This window comes from Podarcis raffonei, chromosome 13 (genome assembly GCF_027172205.1).
Source record: "Podarcis raffonei isolate rPodRaf1 chromosome 13, rPodRaf1.pri, whole genome shotgun sequence".
Classification (NCBI taxonomy): domain Eukaryota; kingdom Metazoa; phylum Chordata; class Lepidosauria; order Squamata; family Lacertidae; genus Podarcis; species Podarcis raffonei.
This window is the reverse complement of record NC_070614.1, coordinates 54,343,132-54,364,455: the sequence shown is the minus strand read 5'-3', so window position 1 is coordinate 54,364,455 and position 21,324 is coordinate 54,343,132. Positions and strand designations below refer to the sequence as shown.

Below are 21,324 nucleotides of genomic sequence, written 5' to 3'. Positions count from 1 at the left end.
TTAACCTATCCCTGGCCTAAATAATTGTGTAAAAATACCAGGTAAAATATTACAGGCTTGTCAAAAGGTCATGACAACCCAAAGCATCAGGGTGGAACAAGATGGCACCTTCGCTCCTTTCTCTCTCCTTTCTCTCTCTCTCATTCTCATTTCAGGGGGTTGGACTAGATGACCCTTGGGGTCCCTTCCAACTCTCCCATTCCACGATTCTCTCTCTCTCTCTTTCTCTCCAGAAACTGGCTAACCCAAAAAAAAACTCAGCACAACAGCTTTGGGAGCTCAGCCACTCTCTCCCCTCCCTCTTTCCTCCCAAATTGTTCAGGAAAAGCAGGAGAAATTTCAGGCACCTCTAGTCAGCCCCCACCCACCCCACCCAATGTGAAGTTGCAGCCCTCCCTCCCTCCCTCCCCCCCCCAAAACATCCACTCCCAAGTGGCATTTTCAGAGATGGAAGGGGAAAAACCGTGCGAGCGATTGGAAGTGCGCCTGGCACTTTTAACCACATCATCTTTTGGCAAAAGGAGGAAGCGGCTATCTTTTCGCCCGACACACACGCAACCACAGCACGGCTACACCTGCCGCTCCCCGCCCCCCCCCGCCCACAACCTCCTAAGAAAGGCGAGTGTTGGTGTCTTAGATGTCAGTCAGTTGGCATAGATGCAGCTGGCTCTGGCGTGGGGAGGTGGGGGCAGCTGTTCCAAACAGGCAACCTGTTGCTTGGCTCTGATATGCAGCTGCCTCTGTGGTGTGGCTGTGGCCATTGATGCAGGGGTTCCTCAGAGGGAGGCAACAGCAGCGGCAGCAGCGGCGGCGGTGGTGGTAGCTGGCTATCCACCAGGATGGGTGTGTCTTGCCTGGCGTTTCCAGCATCCATCCCTATCTCTTTTCCATCCGTGATATCGCCAAGGAGAAATCCCCCTCTCCTTCGCCAAAAGTCATAGCTCAGCAGAGAGCTCGCCCCCAGGCAGCCCAGGCAGTCTCTGGTTAGTCCCAGGCCAGAAGGGCCCCCCGGGGCAGGCAGGGCACCATGCTGCCAGCAGTCAGCCCTGCAACGACGACGACGATGTGTTCAGCTCGGCCAGCACAAGGCACAGGTTCCTTGGGGCTCAGCCCCCACTCACTGTCATATGGCCGTGTCCCACAGCACCGTCTGCTGGCGGCGGCAGGGCGGCGTCCCGGACTTGCGGTTCTCCGTGTTCCTCCGCCAGCTGGGCAGGATGGGCATGCTCTCCTGCTTGCACAGGCTGCGCTCGGGGCGGTGCCGTGCTTTGATCTCCTTGCAGACGCACCGCTTGCGCTCAATGACCTCCAGCAGCTTCCCGTCCCTCTCGCGGGAGCTCTGGGGGCCCCCCGACGCCGGCAGCTGTGCGTGCTGCAAGGCCTGCAAGGGGAAAAGGGGTTGGGAGGACATTGTCATTGGAGGTGGGCAGGGGGAGAGAAAAAATGTCCCCAGCAAGGCTGTCCTCCTCCCTCCGATGCAGCCTTTGCCAACCTGGGGCCTGTCAGGTGTCTTGAGCGATCCCGTTAGCCCCACCCGGCTGTAGTCCCATCAGACCACGAGATTTAGTTTGAAGTGATCTGGGGAGCAGCAGGTTGGCAAAGGCTGCTCTAACACACAAGCAGTTAGATCTGTTGCCCTACCCAAATATCTTCTGGAGCGGGGTGGGGACCTAGAACAGATTAGCGAGGAGAGGAGGAGAGGAAGTTCCTCTGCGCAGCCGAAAATCTTTGCACTAATGGAAGCACTTCACTCCACATCCCCTCCTGTCTAAAAATAAACCTTGACGGCTTCCTTTTGGGGGCATCTGTTTGGCCACCCTGAGAATAGGATGCTGGACTAGACTGGCGCTCACCCTGCTCTGATCCGGCTGATGCGGGGCTCTTCTGATGTTCTAAGAGACGGGATCCCATTATTATTATTATTATTATTATTATTATTATTATTATTATTATTATTATTACTAGTACAGTGGTGCCTCGCAAGACGAAAAGAATCCGTTCTGCAAGTCTCTTCGTCTAGCGGTTTTTCCGTCTTGCGAAGCAAGCCCATTGACAGATTAGCGCTATTAGCGGCTATTAGCGGCTTATCGGATTAGCGGATAAGCGGCTTAGCGGCTTAGAAAAAGGGGGGGGAGGGGAAAAAACCCGCAGGAACTCGCAAGACATTTTCCTCTTGCGAAGCAAGCCCATAGGAAATTTGTTTTGCGAAGTGCATCGAAAAACGGAAAACCCTTTCGTCTAGCGAGTTTTCCGTCTTGCGGGGCACCACTGTAGTAGTAGTAGTAGTATACTATCCTATACCTGAAGGTCTCAGGGCGGTTCACAAGATAAAATCACAATACAAAGTTAAAGGACCTCAAGTAGCAGAGCTGGGAGCCTTGGTGAGATGATGATGATAATAATAATAATAGTAATAGTAGTAATAATAATAATAATAACAACAACAACAACAACAACATAATTTATTTATATCCCGCCCTCCCTAGCTGAATCCGGGCTCAGGGCGGCTAACAACAATAAAATAGTACAACATTCTAAAATCATTTCATTATAAAATTAATTCAACTCAAATTGATGGCAACCATTAGGCTAAAGTTCTGTGAAGATTGCCAAAGGAGGGAGTCAGGCTGTGCCCTGACCAAAGGCCTGGTGGAACACCTCTGTCTTGCAGGCCCTGCGGAAAGATGTCAAGTCCCACAGGGCCCTAGTCTCTTGTGGGAGAGCGTTCCACCAGATTGGGGCCACGGCCGAAAAAGCCCTGGTGGATAGATAGATAGATTATGAGCCCGCCTTGGCATGTCAGCTGCCCATGTCCTGCTGAAATTTGTAGTGTTGGTGGAGCAGCAGAGCAAGGGGGAAACCTCATAAGCCGAGTGGGATGCTTTTCTATCTCTTTACATCCTGCACCTCCTTTTTTAGCCTACGAATTATTATTATTTTGTTGCGTTCCTCGTGAAAGCGACTCAAAGCAACTTACAGAAACAATAGAATCACTCAGACCAATTACAATGAGCACAACCAAGAAAAAAACTAAAAAAAAACCACCCTGATACAGATAACAGGTGCGTCCTGCCCCACAAAGAGGCGACAAATACCCCAAACCCTTCCAATTAAGTGCCAAAAGCCCAGGTAGGAAGGACAGGTTTTTTGGCACCTAAACATAGACAACGCATGCCTCCTTGGAGAGCATTCCACAAGTAGGGAGCCACTGCTGAAAAGGCTCTTCTCTTGTCGCCACCCTCCGGACCCCGCATGGCTCATGGAGAAAGGCCTGAGGTGACAATGGCTGGGTCTGGGTCAGTTTATGTCGCAACAGTTTGTGCCTTATGTTACTCCTCTGCACACCAAAACAGCGCAAGTAATTTTGCAGCTATTTGTTTCCCCCACAAAATCTGGGAAAGGAGACGCATTTATAAAACTAAGTGTCATTGCTATTTGTTAATATTCATTTGTTGCTTTCCTCAAGAAAATGACCCAAAGTGTATTTACAAGCACAATGAGAAACTCTAACCAATCAGCACAACCCATAAAAACTTTATAAACCATCACTGTACGAATAACGGGCAGATCTTACTGATCCTGATCCTCTAAAAGAGGCTGCAGATACTCTCTAAATCCTTCAAATTAAGGGCCAAAAATCTGAGATAAAAGGGAAAGGTTTTGGCCAGCCCTAAAAAATGAAGATGGCGCCACCCAGTGTCCCCCAGGACCTGATCTCCTGCTGCCATGTCCCCCGTGGCCCTGATACAACAGGCTTCCTCTCTGTTTTCAGAGAAACGCAGGTGTGCACACACACACACAGAATCCCTCGGTCTAAGCCACTAGGCCCCAATCCTTTCCCAACCACTCAACCCCCACCCCACCGGCCTTCACTTCCAACATACCAGGCTGGCTGGGTCCCGAGCGTGGCTGCACGGTCTCTGCGCGTGAATCACGGCATGTCGGACGCCAGAGGTGGATGCCGAGCGGCCCAGAAGGTAGCCCCCTGTGAAATCTGGGGTGTGCGAGGGGAGAGCAGGAAACAGACTATTGAGCAATGGGACCCCCTACTAAGCACTCCCTCCCCCCTATCATGGCTGGCCCCCGATGTTGCCTGTCTTTCTCTCTAAGAGGAGGCGTGCCAGGAACGTGTCTAAAAGGGAGGAACAGCCTTGTACACTGAATAAAGCAGAAATAATGAAGTCTCCCTCTTCCTTCCTTGGGGAATGTCTGTAGCTCAGCGAGAGAGCACCTGCTTTGCATGCAGAAGGTCCCAAGTTCAAGCACCAATGGCCTCTTTAGGTAGGGCTGGCAGAGACTCCCTGCTTGAAACCTGGACAAGCCCCTCTCAGTCAGTGTAGACAGTACTGGGTTGGTGGACCAATGGTCACACAGTGTGAGGTAGCATCCTCTGTTCCCCCTCAACCCCAACAGCAAAGCAGGATTTCAGGGGAAATGAGGGACCCTCGGGAATAGCCCCCAGCAGAAAAGAGCCTGGCATGATGAACAAGTGAACAAACATCTCTCTCTCTCTCTCTCTCTCTCTCTCTCTCTCTCTCTCTCTCTCTTCCTCTCTCTCCTCTGCATCCTGCACTTGCTTGCTGCAGTCTGTCCTCATTTGAAGGTCACCTGCTCCTTTCTTTTGCAGCTGCATCGCATACAAGTTCTGCAGCCAAAACGAGGCAGAGAACAAAGAGGGATCCCTCACAACCCCCACCCCGCAAAAGCAAGGCTGTGCCCTGCAAGCCCCCCGGCAACGGCAGCCTCACCTCCATTACGATGACAGGCAGGGAAGGTCTGGCAGGGAATGGGCAAATTTGTCCTCCCCACTGGCATCTTGGCAGCCAGGCCCTCTGGCCCCGGGGCGCGGACAGGGATGCCCGACTGCAGGACCACCGGCGGCTGGTGGGCCTTCTCTTCCTTTTCCATTTTCGGTGGAGCGCCATCCCCACTGTCCCATCCTTGGGGGCCTTCTGCAGCCTCTGAAAAGTCAGGGAAAGACGAGCTCAAGGAGGGAGGCAGGAACGGGCACAAGGAGGTGGGAAAGCCCCCGCCATGTACACTCACACCTGCCAGACAGGGCCAGCCAGCGCAGGAGGCCTGGATAATGTGCATCCCCAGGGACCAGTGGAGCCTCAGGACTCAGCCTTGGGAAGGTTGGGCAGGGAGACATGCCGCCACAACCCCAAACTCTCTGGATCGGCTTCTTGTTAGACGGGAAGCCTCGTTCATTCTGCAAGTGGTTGGAGAAAGGGTCCCCTAGGGAGGAAACCCGCCCTCTCCCAGTGCTGGCAGCTGGGCCCAAAAGGGATGAAAAAACTCAGCCACACTCCCCAATAGAAGGGCAGCCCCTCCAAGCTCTTCCTCACCATGCTCCTCCTCACTGCTTTAGTGCCAGCCTGTGGGTGACCCCAGGCCAAAGGCAGCATTTTCCCCAGGAGAGAAGCTTCATCAACCTTCGTCCTCCCAACCCCTAGAATACCAGCCAGAATTGTCTCCCCGCCCCCCCTGCCCCGCCCAAGGGTTGGTGCCTCTGGACCACACTCACTCTCCGGCTCTTTCCCCTTCTGGCTGGCGTAGCCCATCCTCCTCTGCAGGACCCATCCAAAGGGCTCCTCCTCTCCCAAGGGGGGCCGGCCGCACTCCTCGCTGGACAGGACGTGGGAGCAGGCGATGCTGGTGAATGCCCGGTCCTGCAGCTGGATCTTGACCGCCGATGAAGCCTTGGTGCCCACGTTCTTGACGCTCTCGTATGCCGGCGGGCGCTTCATGCCCACGCAGGGCGCAGGGTAAGTCCAGACCATGCCCAGGGGCGGAGGGTCGGGCAGCGTGCACGCCCGCTGTACCTGCTTGCAGGACGGCACGGTGGACGGGCGGGCGCACAGCAGGCCGTGCAGCACCGAGATCTCCTTCTCCGTCTTCTGCTCGGCCGGAGCGGAGTGCGTGGTGACCTTGACCGCCGAGTACACCATGGTGTAGGAAACAGCCGGCTTCTCTTTCACCGGCAGCATGGAGGGGACGGAGGCGGCGGGCAGCACTGGCGCTGGGGCCTGCTTGGCCGGCGGGCAGATCATGCTGTGGGAGTTGGGGAGCTCCTTCTCTGCTTTGCTCTGGCCTGCGGGCTGTGGAGGGAGCGGCGTGGAGTGGCTGCGGGCACGGCCAGAGGGCCCCAGGGCGGCGCTCTCACCGCTCCGTGGGTGGTGGTGTTGGTGGTGGTGATGACTGGGGACCTGTGGGGTCATGGGGGCGGAGGGCGCCTCCTTGCTGTGGCAGGGGACGGGCAGCTTGGAGCCGTCCTGACCTGTGGGTTTGTACCCCTTCTTCCCCTGAGGGAATGCCAGCAGCGGGGGGCGATGCTGCAGGAGATTGGGGAAGGGCGGAGGGATCTCGCAGGGGGACGTCTTGGCGCCTGGCGGTGGCGCTGCTGCCTTGGCAGCCTCCCGCTTCACAGGGCGGTGGCGCGGGGAGGCCGGGGCCCCATTGGGGCGGGACTCCCCCCCGCCTTCTTCAGGGAGCGGGTATTTCATCTCCTCATAAATGGCTTCGCTCTCGTCAGAGTCCTCGTCGGCTGTGGGGGGCGCTTGGGATGGGAGGCCGGGCCCCCGGAAAATGTCCCCGACCATTTCGATGTACACGGGCTCGTCTTCCTCGGCGTCGGAGCCCTTTGCCTGGCTGTGGGAGAAGGCGCGGCCGTAGCGCTGCATTGCCCCGGCCGCAGCGGGGCCTGGAAGTCGACCTGAATACGTCTCGTCGAACGAGACAGATAAGTGGGTGTTGGGGCTGCGTTTTGGCTTCTGCGGGGGAACCTTGCGCCCCGATTCTCGGCTCTCTGCGCTTGACTTATGGGAAGCTGGTGGAGAAAAGGAACAGCGAAGGAGGGAAAAGGGCATGTGTTAAAAGCAAGACAAATGGTGGCCGCATAAGGAGGCAGGGGGCTGAGCTCCAGGACCCACGTGCAATACTCCAGTTGCGTACACACCGTACATCAAAAACATCTGCCAAAGAATCCAGGGAATGGTAGTTTACTCCTCATGGAGCTACAATTCCCAGCACGCTTTGCAAGCTACAGCTCCCAGGATTCTCTGGGGGATGCCATGTGCTGCAAAAGGAAGAGAGGTGGCATCCAGTTTGCAAACTGAGCTGCTGCTGGATCTCCAAGGTCATTCTTTCTCTGGGAATGACGGGCAGCTTCCCAGGCTGCCTTAAGAAATGCAGGGGGGGCACCCAGTCCCCCTGATGCTTCTCCCGGGGGCCCACTAGCGCTGGACGATATCAGCTTTTCAACATTGCGGTGTATCACCAGCGAAGGCAATAACCTGCGCTGTTGAAAAAACAAGCTGCCTTGGCCTCTGTCCACGAGGTACCTGGTGAAACTGCCCCAGCTCTCAGCTTGGGGTCTGAGGCAGGTTCACCCAGGCGCTCGCAGGCTGGGACAACGCAGCTTGTTTGCATCCCCCCCCCCCCCGTTGAGACAGCTCACAACAAAAGACCAGGCCCAAGGCCCAGCTAGTTCAGCATCCTGTTCTCAGAAGCAGGACCTGAGTGTGACAGCGATTCTTCCTTCCTGAAGTTCACAGCATCCGTACTCAGAGGCGCGAAGCCTCCTATGGTGGTGGAAGTCATAATTGGAAGAGCCTGCTGGATCAGGCCAACGGCCCATCTTGTCCAGCGGCCTCCATGGAAAACCAGCAGGCAAGACAGGAGCGTTGCTTCTTCCAGCTGTGAAGACATAGCAGAGCCATAGCGGCTGGAAGCCATGGATAGCCCTCTCCTCTTCCATGGATTTGTCCTGTCCTCTTTTAAAGCCATCCCAGTCGGTGGCCACCCCGCTCCTCTGGCAGGGAGTTCCAAAGTTTACACGCTTTGGCAGGGAGACGGGACACTTTCTTTTATCTGTCCTAAATCTTCCAACATGCATCTTCATTGGGTGTTACGAGAGAGCGAGGAAAACTTTTCTCTGTCCGCTTTCTCCATGCTAGGCATCATTTTATAATCTCCTATCATATCCTCTCTCCCTCACCTTTCCCTTGCCTCAAAGGAAGTCCCTCCATCCCCTCCATTGTTTTCTGTGTTCATTTTCTGAACCTTTTCCAATTCTATTTAGGTGAGGCAATGGGGTCCCTCGCTTTGTCTTCTGCTTGGGTAACCCTGGCTGCCATGTTTTCTTCCCACCATGTTCCCCCCCCCCCACTGCTGGCTGGTTTTGTAAGTCCAGCAGGCAGCTTGCGCCCCAGGGGTGGCAAGTCAGGCTGGCCTGCTTCTCCAAACAACACGGCCCCACCACCCCAAATGCCACCCTGGGCCCCCTGGCACATTCTGGCTCTGCTTCCTCGGGCAGCCCCGTCCCCCTCCTTACTTCCTCTCTTGCTCCCCGCCGGCTCCAGGGCGGACTTGGCCTCGGCGCTGAGCTTGGTGCTGGGGTGGCGCTTGGGCTTGGCTGGCGGCTTCCGGGATCCTGCGGCTGCATCCCCTGAGCTGTTGTCCACGCTGCCCACCGAGTGGCAGGAGAGGGAGCGGGGCGCCATGCTGCTGGCGCAGGGGTGCGGGGCATGCTCCTGCGAGGCCGGCATGGTCATGAACCCCATCCTGAAGTGGCGGCGGAAAGAGGCCACGTCCCGCACCTTCCCCACGCTGGGCTCCTTGGCCGAACTGCGGAGGAAGAAGCGGAGAGGGTGAGGACAAAGCCACGGAGCCCTCAAGTTCATGAACGGGTGGTTGGGAGGGAAACACACACACACACACACACACACACACACCCTCATCTGCACCAGGGCTTATTTATTTCACAAAATTTTATACACCACTTGATTGGGGCGGGGGAACTAACCACCTCAAAGAGGTTTATGAAAAAAAAGAGAAAACAACGATATTATCTGCAATAGCAATGTGAGGCTTTCAAAAAGTTAAAATGTCAGTAGACTAGTAATTCTAGTCTTGAAGTAATCCATGTTATTGATGCAATAAGAGCGCATTGGAGGTGGATTTATCCTGAACTGTGTCCACACATCATTCTGCTTTATTAGCTTTATTAGCTGCGATGCTTCTCCCAATGTTACCGTGTTTTTGCCATATGGACGGGGCAAGTCCTGTACCAACAAAACTCAGACAAAAAATAATAAACCGGGACGTTTTAGGCATAAATAGTTAATAAGATTCCAATGGGAACTCATGGAGCTTGCATCGGTTGGAAATGAAACTATCATAAGAGAGTCAGGGTCAGCCTCACCAAAGTCAAACACCTTGGCCACATCAAAACTGAATGTCCGCCCTGAAAGTTTTGCAGACGCCAACCGTATTGTTATTCCTAGTTTATTTTTATGGACAAAAATGCCCCCAAAGTGGGACTTCTGATATTTGTTTATAATGCAAGCACGAGGACAAACCATCACACATCCACAATAAAAGTGAGATGGGGGTGGAGGGCAGATTTGGTGTCATGTGGCAGTTTTGCAAATGAGGAGGGAGATTGTCACAGCTCTGGCTTGAAGCTGCAAGGCTGCTCCCTCCTCAGTTGGCCCCACACCCACCATAAGCTTCTGTTCTTCTGGGGTTTGCCTTAAGCAACACCTTGTGGCGCCTAGCTGACCTTAGAAGAACTCCTCCCCTCAGGGTACCTGCAAGGGAAGCCACCTGACTGCTTCTTTGTGAAGGAGATTGCTAGATAATAGCCCAGAATGGCCCTTAATGGGAGCTAATTGGGAGGAGAATGGTGTGCAGAAACTTGCACATCTCTGTGTAGGAGAGAGAAACAAACAGCTGTTGGCAGTTGGAAGAGGCAGGAAGGTAGCTCATGCAGAAGATCTAGGTCGGGTCCCCAGCATCTCCCAGTGGGGCTGGGAATGTCCCTTGTCTGAAACCAGGAGAGCCGAGCAAATGGAAGCACATGGAGAGCTAGCTGGATCAGGCCAGTGGTCCAGCATCCTGTTCTCACAGTGGCCAGCCAGGTGCCCCAAAGGTCCGGGCTGGCCAAAGATGTTTTGACACCTGAGGCACAGCACAAAATGGTGCCCCCCTCCCACCAGGGAAGATGGGGTGAGTGAAGATCTACATCAGGATCAAGGAGGGAATCCAACCAACCTCACCTGACAGTTGAAGTGGGAATAAAAGGCCATTGCAGGCGGAAGGGGCCCACTCTGATTACACCAGGAGACCCTAGAGTGTGGCCCCTGCTCCCTGCCATTTCCTCCCCAGGGGTGGTAAGGGACCAGCAGCACCTCCTATTCGCCAAGAGGACACTGTAGTAGTGATGTATGAAAGTGAGAGCTGGACCATAAAGAAGGCTGATCGCCGAAGAATTGATGCTTTTGAATTCTGGTGCTGGAGGAGACTCTTGAGAGTCCCATGGACTGCAAGAAGATCCAACCTCTCCATTCTGAAGGAAATCAGCCCTGAGTGCTCACTGGAAGGACAGATCCTGAAACTCAGGCTCCAAGACTTTGGCCACCTCAGGAGAAGAGAAGACTCCCTGGAAAAGACCCTGATGTTGGGAGAGATGGAGGGCGCAAGGAGAAGGGGACGACGGAGGACGAGATGGTGGGACAGTGTTCTCGAAGCTACCAGCCTGAATTTGACCAAACTGCGGGAGGCAGTGGAAGACAGGAGGGCCTGGCGTGCTCTGGTCCAGGGGGTCACAAAGAGTCGGACACAACTAAACGACTCAACAGCAACACTAAGGAGGGGGCAGACGTGGTCTCCAAGGAATGTGCTGCAGTCGGGAGCAACAGAGGCAATGCCTTCCTGGGAGACCAGATCTGCTGCCCTGTGGATCCTGCTCCCTGAGGCGGTCACCTCCCCCTGAAGTTTCCAACAACTAGCATCCCTAAGCATTGCTGGCTCCAACTTTGTAGGCAGAGCGCAGCCATCAGGGCTAATAGCCATTGATAGCCATATCCTTCATGAATTTGTCTAATCCTCTTTTAAAGCCATCTGGGTGGGTGGCCACCCCTGACTCTTTCTCCGAACAAAAAGGGCCTGCCGTGTTTCCTCACAGGGGGGTTGTTATGTCCCCTTGCCTTGCGGAAACAGCTGCTCCCTTTGCCTCCACTGACGCTCTCCACTTCTCTGACAGGCCAGGCTCCAACAGAGGCTCATGCTCGCTCCTCTAAAGGAAGCCGAACCCTAGGAAGTGCCGTGCGTTGACATTCTCACTGCTGGGAAGCCCGGGGGGGGTGTCAGTGTGTGTGACCCCACCCTTGCTAGCACAGATGTTTTGGGCTGCAGTTCCCGTCAGACAGCTGTGCTACCGAGGGCGGACGGGAGTTGTAGTTTAAAACACCTGGAGATCTTCAAGTGGGCCAAAGCTGTGTTAAGAACTGAACTTCTCATTACTGAAGAATAGGATGCCCCCAAAGTCTATGATTCCCTCCCCGCATTCTTCCAAAAGGGTGTCCCCGTTTGCACAAAGAGCCTCTTCTCTCTCCTGCGACCCCAACCCCTTTTTCATTTTAAAAAGAAATCCGATCACCCACTGTGATCAGGACTGCCTCTCAGTTAACTGAGGCACCCAGGGGATGGATTTGAGCCCCTTGGTTTCTGGAATGAGGGCTGGGACGGAGCGTAAGAAGAGCCTGCTGGATCAGGCCAAAGGGGGTCCCATCCAGTCCAGTTCTGACAGCCAGGTGCCTCTTCTGGGAAGCTCACGGCAAACAGGACCTGGGTGCAACAGCACTCTCCCCACTTGTGATTCCCAGCAAGTGCTATTCAAAAGCGTAACTGCTTCTGATAGTTTTGGGTGGGTGGGTGAGAGAACATAGCTGTTGTGGCTAGTAACCAGTGGGCGCCTCCCCCTCCTCCATGAATTTGTCTGATCTTCTTGTAGAAGCACCCAAGCTGGTGGCCATCACCACAACTTGTGAGAGGCAAAAAAGAGAGCTTTATATCCACTGTATCCATGCATTAATATATACACACCTCTTGTCATTTATACACCCTTATTCACCTCCCCCTGCAAATATAAAACTCCCAAATGCTGCAACCTTTCCACAAAGCGAAGGATGTTCTGGAGAGGACCTGAGCACACCCCTGATTTCCAGCAAATGATACACAGAGTGGAGGGAGAGCAATCACAGCTAGCATTCGCCCCCCTCCACCAACCCTGCCTCCATGTACCACATTTTATTTTATTTTAAAGGCATATCCCCCTATCTTCCCCTCCCCCCTGCACAGCACCATACACATCACACTTGCCGGCAGCAGAGAAATGTGCTGCAGTGTGTCAGCTGCAGCTGGCAAAGAGCCAAGGGCTGGGAGTGGCTTCTCCCAAACGCCCCTTCATCCTCATGAGCAACCCCTTCCCGCAGGCCCCTTCCTCCCTCCCTCCCTCCCTCCCTCTCTCTCTGTCTCTCTGTGTCTTGGCACAGTGGCAGAGAGAAGACAGGAGAGAAGACAGGGCACGTGCCAACAGCAGATGCTGGGCGAGTAAACAAACCCTCAGCTGCTCCCTGGTTTTCGGAGACGGAGAGACACGTTGGCTGAGGCCCAGCCAGTCTGGCATCGCCAGATCCCACCCTCCAGTCATCACACCAGATCTGGGTGAGACGGAGGAAGGAGCGAGTGCCTGCCTGCAGCAATCTCCACAGCCAAGCGAGAAAGGAGCTGGCCAGACGAGGAGAGAGAGGGAAGAGCGTATTTCATGCCCATCTGCCTTTGCCCCACCCTGCTTCCCGAATGGTCCCCTCTTATCTGCTCACTCCACAGACTGCCTTCCTGCATCCTGCCCATCTCCTAAGTTAGTTTTCTTCGCCAACGTGGTGTGCTCTAGATGCTTTGGACTACAACTTCCACCAGCCCCCAGCTGGCATGGTTGGCCAAAGCTGCCTTAAGCCCGTAGCCTAAGACAGCTAGGTCAGCCGCAATGTTTGGCCCAGCCGCAGGCCTTTCCCTACATTGTTAGTCCACAGTTATTACAGCGGCTGCACCAGTACCAAAGGAAGACAGGCCAGACGGAGAATGATTCACAGGGTACCTTCAGTTGGGACCATTTTTGTTTTGGGAAGGAAGCTAGCAGGCCATTGAACTGCAAGGAATTGGTCACCAGGGCAGGGTCCCTTAAGAATTCTGTGAAATTGCAAAACTTGCTGCCTTAATCATTGCTCCAGAAAGCTTAGTCTCTTCTGTGCTGACTGGCACCAGCACTCCAGAGATTCAGATTGGGATGGGGACCATCTGCATGCCAAATAGGTGCCGTTCACACCTTTCCACACTGCTCCCCTTGCCCCCAAACCACTTGGGGCTTTGCCTTTCAAAGACCCCTCCTTCCCCTACGCAACCCAACACCTCCCACCCCCTGCTCACCGCCATTCATCCTCCCAGCTTTTCCCCCTCCACCCCCCCCCCCGCATCACGATTCCACCACAGACATCTTTGCTCCTCACGATGCGCCACCCTCCTCCTTCCTCAGCCACCCTCCTCCTGACTTCCTTCTGGCCACACCTCTCCCAGCCTCCCGCTGGCAGACCTTCAGCATCTCCTCTCTTTCCCTTCCCTGGTTTTATTCGCTGGAGTGAAGGGTCCTGGGTACCAAAAGTATGAGGATGCAGCAGGATGCTGGCGGATGGCCCAGCAGTTTCCATGGAAACTGCGTCTGGGTGACCTGCAGGAGCCAGGCAACATCAGCCTGCTGGTGCCTTTAACCCTTCACTTCCTGCGAACCAGGGGAGGGGGGAAATAATCCCCACCCCAAGCAGGTTTCATTATCTCTGTTTGGGACAAGTGGGAGTGAGGCAGCTGCGAGGGTAGCTGTGGAGGGGGTCTCCCTCCCGGCCTCTTGGAGAATGCATCTGGAGGCCAGGCTGAGCACTCAGAGCCACCTCAACAAACTGAAGAAGAGGGCAGATCAAAATGGGAATTCAGGAAGGTCAAACAAGCTGAAGGAAGAGGGGCAGAATGGAGTGGGGCTCAGGGTTTGATGGCTTGGCTGGTGCACAGGGCAGGACTTGGGCGGGGTTAGGCTGAGCCTGATCCAAGACGACAAGAGAAGAGGATGAGTAAGAGCTCACCCTCTGAAAAGAGTTACAACAACACAACTCCTAGGCAGAGGCAGCCTTATCCCCTCACCCAGGTGTTCAGCAGCTGGCATCTTTGGGCATTTGCCAGAGCTCCAGCAGGACTTGCTGGTGCCAACACCTGCTCCGGACCCTCCCCACCAGGTGGCAGAAAGCTACAAACTGCTAACCTCATTTCCCACAAAGCAATGGGACAGCACTTCATTGGGCGCTCCAAGGCATTCTGGGAAATTCTAAATGGCAGCTGGAGCAGCAGCATCAATGAGTGAGCCTGCTGGAGGGGGACAGATCAGGCACTGTGCCATGGGCCATGCTCAGAACTTCCGAATTACGCAAGCAAGGGAGCAGGATCTTCAGTGAGTTTGTGGGGACAGACCCAGGACAGCGGAGAGCTTTTCCTTCAGGATTGCCTGCCCTGCGAGAGAAGGGTGGGAAAGATGTCCTCACTGAGGCACCTTCCAACCATGGGATTTTGTGCCGGCTTCCTTTGCTAACAGCAGCCTCCCCATCACACTGGTGGCAGAAACCTAGCGTGGATGAATGGTGAAGACCGGAAAGAGAAGATGTCGGAAGCTGAAGAGGCAACAGAGGTTAGTAAGCAGGAAGAGGCTGTGGCAGAGAGAAGTCCAGACTCAGTGGCAGAAGCTGAAGCAGGAGAGGAGCAGGGCCAGGAGACAGGTAAGGCAGGCTGCTGAAGAAGCCAGGGGGTCTCCACCTCCTGCTGTGACCAGCTTCCCTCCCCCCTGGTCTCCCAGAACCAGGAGAGGTATGAAGAGGATGGAGCAAAGCGAGACAAGATGAAGGAGCCTTAGATTGCTTGGGAAGGAAGAAGGGAAGAAGGGGACTTAGAGAGTTGCGGGAAGGCAACTGCCTCATAGACAGCATCTTAAAAAGCAGAGACATCACCTTGCCAACAAAGGTTCATATAGTTCAAGCTATGGTTTTCCCAGTAGTGATGTATGGAAGTGAGAGCTGGAACATAAAGAAGGCTGATCGCCGAAGAATGGATGCTTTTGAATTCTGGTGCTGGAGGAGACTCTTGAGAGTCCCATGGACTGCAAGAAGATCCAACCTCTCCATTCTGAAGGAAATCAGCCCTGAGTGCTCACTGGAAGGACAGATCCTGAAGCTGAGGCTCCAAGACTTTGGCCACCTCAGGAGAAGAGAAGAAGTCCCTGGAAAAGACCCTGATGTTGGGAAAGATGGAGGGCACAAGGAGAAGGGGACGACGGAGGACGAGATGGTGGGACAGTGTTCTCAAAGCTACCAGCATGAGTTTGACCAAACTGCGGGAGGCAGTGGAAGACAGGAGTGCCTGGCCTGCTCTGGTCCATGGAATCACAAAGAGTCAGACACGACTAAACAACAACAACAACAACAACAACTGCCTCATTTGGGGGTAAGACCTACTGGGAAGAGTTGCTGTGCTCACTGGGCCTGAGCTGTTTTGTTTCTTTCAATAAAGAGTTACCGTAACTTCACTGACACCTTGAGAGTTATTGCTGGCCTTCTCCCGACACCCAGCCCGATTCAGGAAGAAGAGGAGGAAGTACGTAGTCAAACTATGGAATTTGTTTCCAGAAGGTGCAGAGATGGCCATCAACTCTGGACTGTGAAGGGGTGAGACTTTGAATGGCGGCTGTGACTGGCCACTACTAGCTGCTATGATGAGTACCTAGGATGATAGGGAGCTGCCTTATTCCGAGTCAGACCATAAGCCCATCTTGCTCAAAAATTGTCCATACTGACTGGCGGAGGCTCTCCAGATTCCAAAATGGGGTGTCTTCTGGCCCTACCTGGAGATGCCATTAGGAGCAGGACCTGGGACCTTCTGCACGCAGAGAAGCTGCTCTCCCCACTGAGCTATGGACTCTGTTACCTCCGGGATCAAAATTAGCATGCCTCTGGATGTGAAATTGCTGGGGAGTAACACCAGGCCTCTGCTCTTGCCTGTGGGGTTCCCAGAAGAGGCAGCTGGTTAAACTGCAGCGGGAAACGGGAGGTTGGACTAGATTAGCCCCCAGTGGCTACACACATTCTTCTGCTCTGAACCACTGTGGGTTGCTGAGTTTTGGAAAACGCACAGTGGCGAACCGAAGACCTTGGTGAAACAAAACATGGGCAAAATTCACCGTTTTCTGTTAGAGCCAAAGCTGGCTGAGATGAAATTGCTTGATGTCACGCCCCACCACTCGGGTCCAGGTTTGGAAGGGACATCTGAACCCACAGATTCAAGTTGCAAGAAAGGAGAGGCCAGCCGAAAGTTAGGAAGAACTTTGGTGGTAAGAGCCATTCGACCGTGGAACGGACTCTCTTGGAAAGTGGTGGGCTCTCCTTCGCTGGAGGTTGTCAAACACAGTTTGAACACCAGGGATTCTTTTGCTGACTAGATGAGCTTTGGTGGAACTCTGCAAATTCTATGATTTTGTGACAGCCACTGAGAAAAGCAGGCAATAGCCTGGCCTTAAGCTTAGAGGTGCTGTGGAATACAACCTGAGTTCAGATCCCACCTCGGACACGGGCCCAACATGTCATCTGTCACCGCACTCCCTCCCAAAAAAACAAACCCCTCAGCACCTTGCCTGTAAAATGGGACCAGCAGCGGCCCACCTCACAGGGCTGCTGTGGGAGCAAACATGTTCAGGACTGCGCAGTGCTTTGCAACAGGAAGGACTGCATAAATGTTTTCTCTTCAAAATGGCAGAAAGGTTGCCTGTCCGTAAAAGTCAGCTGCCATGTCAAAACTGTTCTTGTGAATCATCCGTCTGGAGCAGAAATCAAAGCCCCTCCAAGGAACTGTTTTTGCTGATGCTCCCCTGAGTCACGCAGTCGCAGGCTGAAGCCAGCAAAGGCTTGATTTGACCCGGAACTCAGCGAGCTTTAGCCCCAGGACCTGTTTTCCAGTGTCTAACAAGTGAGAATTAAAATTCCGTTGTACATATGCAGAGCGCTCTTCCCTCAACCAGCCTCCTCCTCTCACTGTATGCGCAAGGAATTCCAGGCGAGGCAGCACCTCTCGTGGAAGCCACCCATCTTACCCACCAACACACAAGAGGGATAGAGTCACAGGACAGATAAACCCCTTCTTCATGCAACACATATTTAAGCTATGGAACTCACTGCCACAGGAGACAGGGATGGCTACCGACTTGGATGCCTTATCATGTACAGACACTTCAGGTTGCAGACTCCGCTAACCCAGAAATAGTACCTCGGGTTAAGAACTTTGCTTCAGGATGAGAACAGAAATCGTGCGGCGTAAGCAGCCGGAAGCCCCCATTATCTAAAGTGGTACATACTTTACCAACTCGACTGGCTCCCGGTGGAGTACAGGGTCAGGTTTAAGGTGCTGGCTTTGACCTTTAAAGCCCTATGCGGCCTAGGACCCTCGTACCTACGGGACCGCCTCTCCTGGTATGTCCCATGGAGGACCTTAAGGTCCACAAATGACAACATTTTGGAGGTCTTGTGCCTCAAGGAGGTTAGATTGGTCTCAACTAGGGCCAGGGCCTTTTCAGTACTGGCCCCGACTTGGTGGAAAGCTCTGTCACAAGAGACTAGGGCCCTGTGGGACTTGACATCTTTCCGCAAGGGCCTGCAAGACAGAGCTGTTCTGCCTGGCCTTTGGTTTGGACTCAGTCTGACCCTTATGTTTCCCTCCCCTTATGGTTTTGATGAGGCTGCATTTTAAATTGCATTTTAACCTGTATTTTAAATTCCTCCCCATTATGTTTTTACTGTCAGAGTCGCCCTGAGCCTGGCTCTGACCGCGGAGGGCAGGGTATAAATAAAATTTATTATTATTATATTTTTATTATTATTATTACCTCAGGTTAAGAACAGTTTCAGGTTAAGACCGGACCTCCGGAATGAATTAAGTTCTTAACCCGAGGTACCACAGTCCTCTGTGTTTTCATACTGTATTTTTCTGTTGTGTGAACCGCCCTGAGACCTATGGGTGAAGGGCGGTATACAAATTTAACAGATAAATAGGAGAGGATTAGACAAATTCACGGAGGTGGAGAGGACCATTGATGGCTTCTAGCTGGAGGCAGCGATACTCCTGAATACAAGTTGCTGGAAACTGCAGGATAGGAGAGTTGCTCTTGTGTTCGAATCCTGCTTCTGGGTTTTCCGTAATGGGCACCTGCCTGGCCACTGTGAGAACAGGATGCTGGACTAGGTGGGCCGTGGGCCTGATCCAACAGGCTGCTCTTATGTGGCGAGGACAGGTTCCCACTGCCCGGCACTTGCTGGGTCCTGCCTGAGCCACTGAGCCTGAGCTCTCACAGACAATCTGCCCCTCCAAATAATAGCCAATCATTAGAGCAGCTTTTCTGCATCAGATGGGGAAGGCAGGCTTTCATTCACCATCCCACCATTCAGCGAATGCGGCCTGCCCCCCCCCTCCACCCCAGATTATCTGAGGATAACCTGGGCTTTTTAAACGCCTGTGAAAAACACCAGGGGCTATATATAGAGCACTTAGTCCAGGCAGGGGAACTTCCACCAGGGCACGCGGATTAGGGCCAGAGGGGAGAACATCTGCCAAGAGGGAGCGGGGCGTCTCAAAAATAACATGTAGGGGAGACAAACCAAGGGGCTTTAAGGCCAGGTGGCTGGCGCTCGGGAAAACCGGTCAAGGGCAGCAAGACGTCACCAGGCACTGGTGGGTTTCAGGAACAGTGAAGTTGTTGCTGGGAATCACTCTCTAAGCCAGGGGTCGGCAGCGTGTGGCCCACAAAGACCGTTTTACTGGCCCATGAGCTGCTCCTAAACCGAGCTGCCTGCTTGGTGAGTCCCCTGAGCGCTGCACTAAATCAGCGCAGCGTGGTGCAGGGACTCTCTGAGCGGCACTGGAAATCGCATCTGCGCATGTCCAGACGCCCAAAATTGCTTCTGCGCAGGTGTGATTTTCGGCATCTGGGCATGTGCAAAAGCGATTTTCGGCACCGCGGACATGCACAGACGCAATTTCTGGCATCGCGCTGCACCAGTCCGGCCCACGGACGATCTCCGTGGGAGTGATCCCCGATGGGAGTCCGTTCCACTGTTGAACGGCTCTTACTACCAGAAAGTTCTTCCTAACATTTGATCGGAATCTCCTTGCAGTTTGAATCCATTTGTTCGGTTCCTGCCCCGCAGACCAGCAGGAAACAAGATTGCTCCTTCTTCCAGTGGACAGGCTTTCAGATATTTGAAGATGGCCAACCTGTCATCTCTTAGTCTCCTCTTCTCCAAGCTTAACATCCCCAGCTCCCTCAAAATCATCATCTTGATGGTCCTCCTCCACAGTTTAACGCACAAGGCCCCTGCCTCTTGACGATCTCACACCTCTGCTATGTGGGAATGTTCAGGGCATGCAGAGGAAGTCTGTCCCAGCCCAGAAGGAAACAGGAAGTTTACCTGCTGGCTGGACAAACATTCCTCCCCATGTGTAAACATGTTCACTCTAGGAATGTTGTACTTGACTGCTCTTGTGTTTCACATCCCACGTGCTACCCCTCTCCTTGAATCAGCTTTCCTCAACTTGGTGCCCTCCAGGTATTTTGGCCTACAACTCCCATCAGCCCCAGCCGGCATGGCTGTGTGATGTTGAGGCTGATAGATGTTGTAATCCAAAAATGTCTGGAGGGCACCAGGTTGGGGAAGACCAGGCTAGCCTGTTTCATTGAGCGAAGAGCATGCTTGGAAAACGCCTGGCAGCGCTGAAGGAAAAAGGAGGATTTGGAATTGGAAAGAGGTTCTCACTTTGGTTTCTAATGAATATACGGTGCTGCCTTATTCATCCCCTCATCCATATAGTTCAGTATTGCCTACACTGGCTGGCAGCCTCTCTCCAGGGTTTGAGACAAGGGCCATTCCCAGCCTAACCTGAAGATGTCATCAGGGATCAAACCTTCTGCATGCCAAGCAGGTGCTCTCCGCCTAAGCGAAGGCCCTTCTCTCTATTCAAGGTTCTGCAGCAATCAAGGAAAAGCAGACAACCTATTTCTCCCCTCACTGTTCTGCTATACATCACCATAACAGCGTTGGGAATGAAGATAAGCAAGGTATGATCTCAGGACCTGGCTAGGGTGGCTAGATCAAACACACTGCAAGAAAAACAGCCAACGCACAAGTAAGCGTTGCATGAGATCAAATACAAGACCATTACAAGATCGGAACTGGCATATCAAGAGGCCAGCTGCCGTTATTTTCAAACCGGACTTGTAAAAGAGAACCAAAGGAAAAACCACAACATTAAGCAGCGACAACAGTATCCAAACAGGCCTTGCCAGTCATCTGGGAAAAACGGAAATAAAAGCCATCGTCGCAGCACCACTCCACAAAAATAGCAGCCTCAACTTCGCAGGTGCCTGAGACATTTAAAAGCACACCAAGTTTTTCTTGGGTTTATTCTGGGCCTGGCTCAAAGCAAGGCATTCTGGACTTTGGTCTTTTTGTGTTTTGAATCTATTTGGCCTGCAGCCCTCAAAACCTGGCTGTCCACAACATCCTTTAGAGACCCACTTCGAATCCAAGCTAGTTCCAAGACAGAATGCCTGAAATGATCTCCCAGCTGTTGAGAAAGATTCTCAGGGGCTGGGCCCTGCCAGGTCTCCAGCTGAAGGGAGTTCCAGTGGTGCCGGGCGGCTACCCAGGTCCCTCCGAGTGTGCCCTTCGCTACCCAGCACTGGTGGGTGAACTCCATGGACAACCTTTGCATGGACCCCTGCCTAACGCTATACCCCCCATTGCCTTTCCGGCGCCTGCGGGGCACGTCAGGGCCCAACGCCTCCACCCCTGGCCTACCTCTTCTTGGGCTCCTCGTCCTTACTCTGTTTCCACTCCACCTTGCTCTTTCGGTACAGAAGGTTCATTTCGTTGCGCAGCTGCTCCCGGGGGTGGCACGTCTGGCTCAGGGCCCCGTAGGCCCAGCGGCCACGATCCTCAATGAACTGCAGAAACACGGAGATCAAAGCTTCCTGGGGGCCTGCATTCATCTTCCGGTGGCTGGCAGGCGGTGGGGAGGGGGTGCCCAGAAAGGGGGGGCTCTGCTGAGGGAGAGAGACTATATTAGGGGGAGGGGGACAGGTAGAAAGGTGTTCCTGCGTGCGTGTGTGTGTGTGTGGATCCACCCGTCTCAGGGCTCAGGCCCAGCACGCATTCATGAGCGAAGGAATGTTGGAAGCTGGCTTACACCGAGCTGAGTGTGTCTGCACTGGCTGGCAGCAGTGGTTCTCTGGTGTTTCAGACGCAGGGAGTCTTACCGTTCAGTAATGCTAGAGAGCGCCTCGCTGACCACTAGCCGACAAACATATCTTTTTGCTGGGGGGCAACCGTCTCCATTTGTGGCCCA

At 53.8% G+C, this 21,324-nt stretch overlaps 1 protein-coding gene across 1 annotated transcript; it reads right to left on the bottom strand.

Moving 5' to 3' along the window:
* Positions 1-421: 421 nt before the first annotated feature.
* On the bottom strand, positions 422-20,881 carry NYAP1 (neuronal tyrosine phosphorylated phosphoinositide-3-kinase adaptor 1). Its single transcript, XM_053361537.1, has 6 exons — positions 20,778-20,881; positions 8,336-8,628; positions 5,528-6,829; positions 4,749-4,961; positions 3,885-3,994; positions 422-1,381 (listed from the first exon to the last, which is right to left on the bottom strand). The coding sequence occupies exons 1-6, from the start codon at positions 20,843-20,845 to the stop codon at positions 1,124-1,126; spliced, it is 2,244 nt and encodes a 747-aa protein (XP_053217512.1). The 5' UTR covers positions 20,846-20,881; the 3' UTR covers positions 422-1,123.
* Between the last annotated feature and the right edge of the window lie 443 nt (positions 20,882-21,324).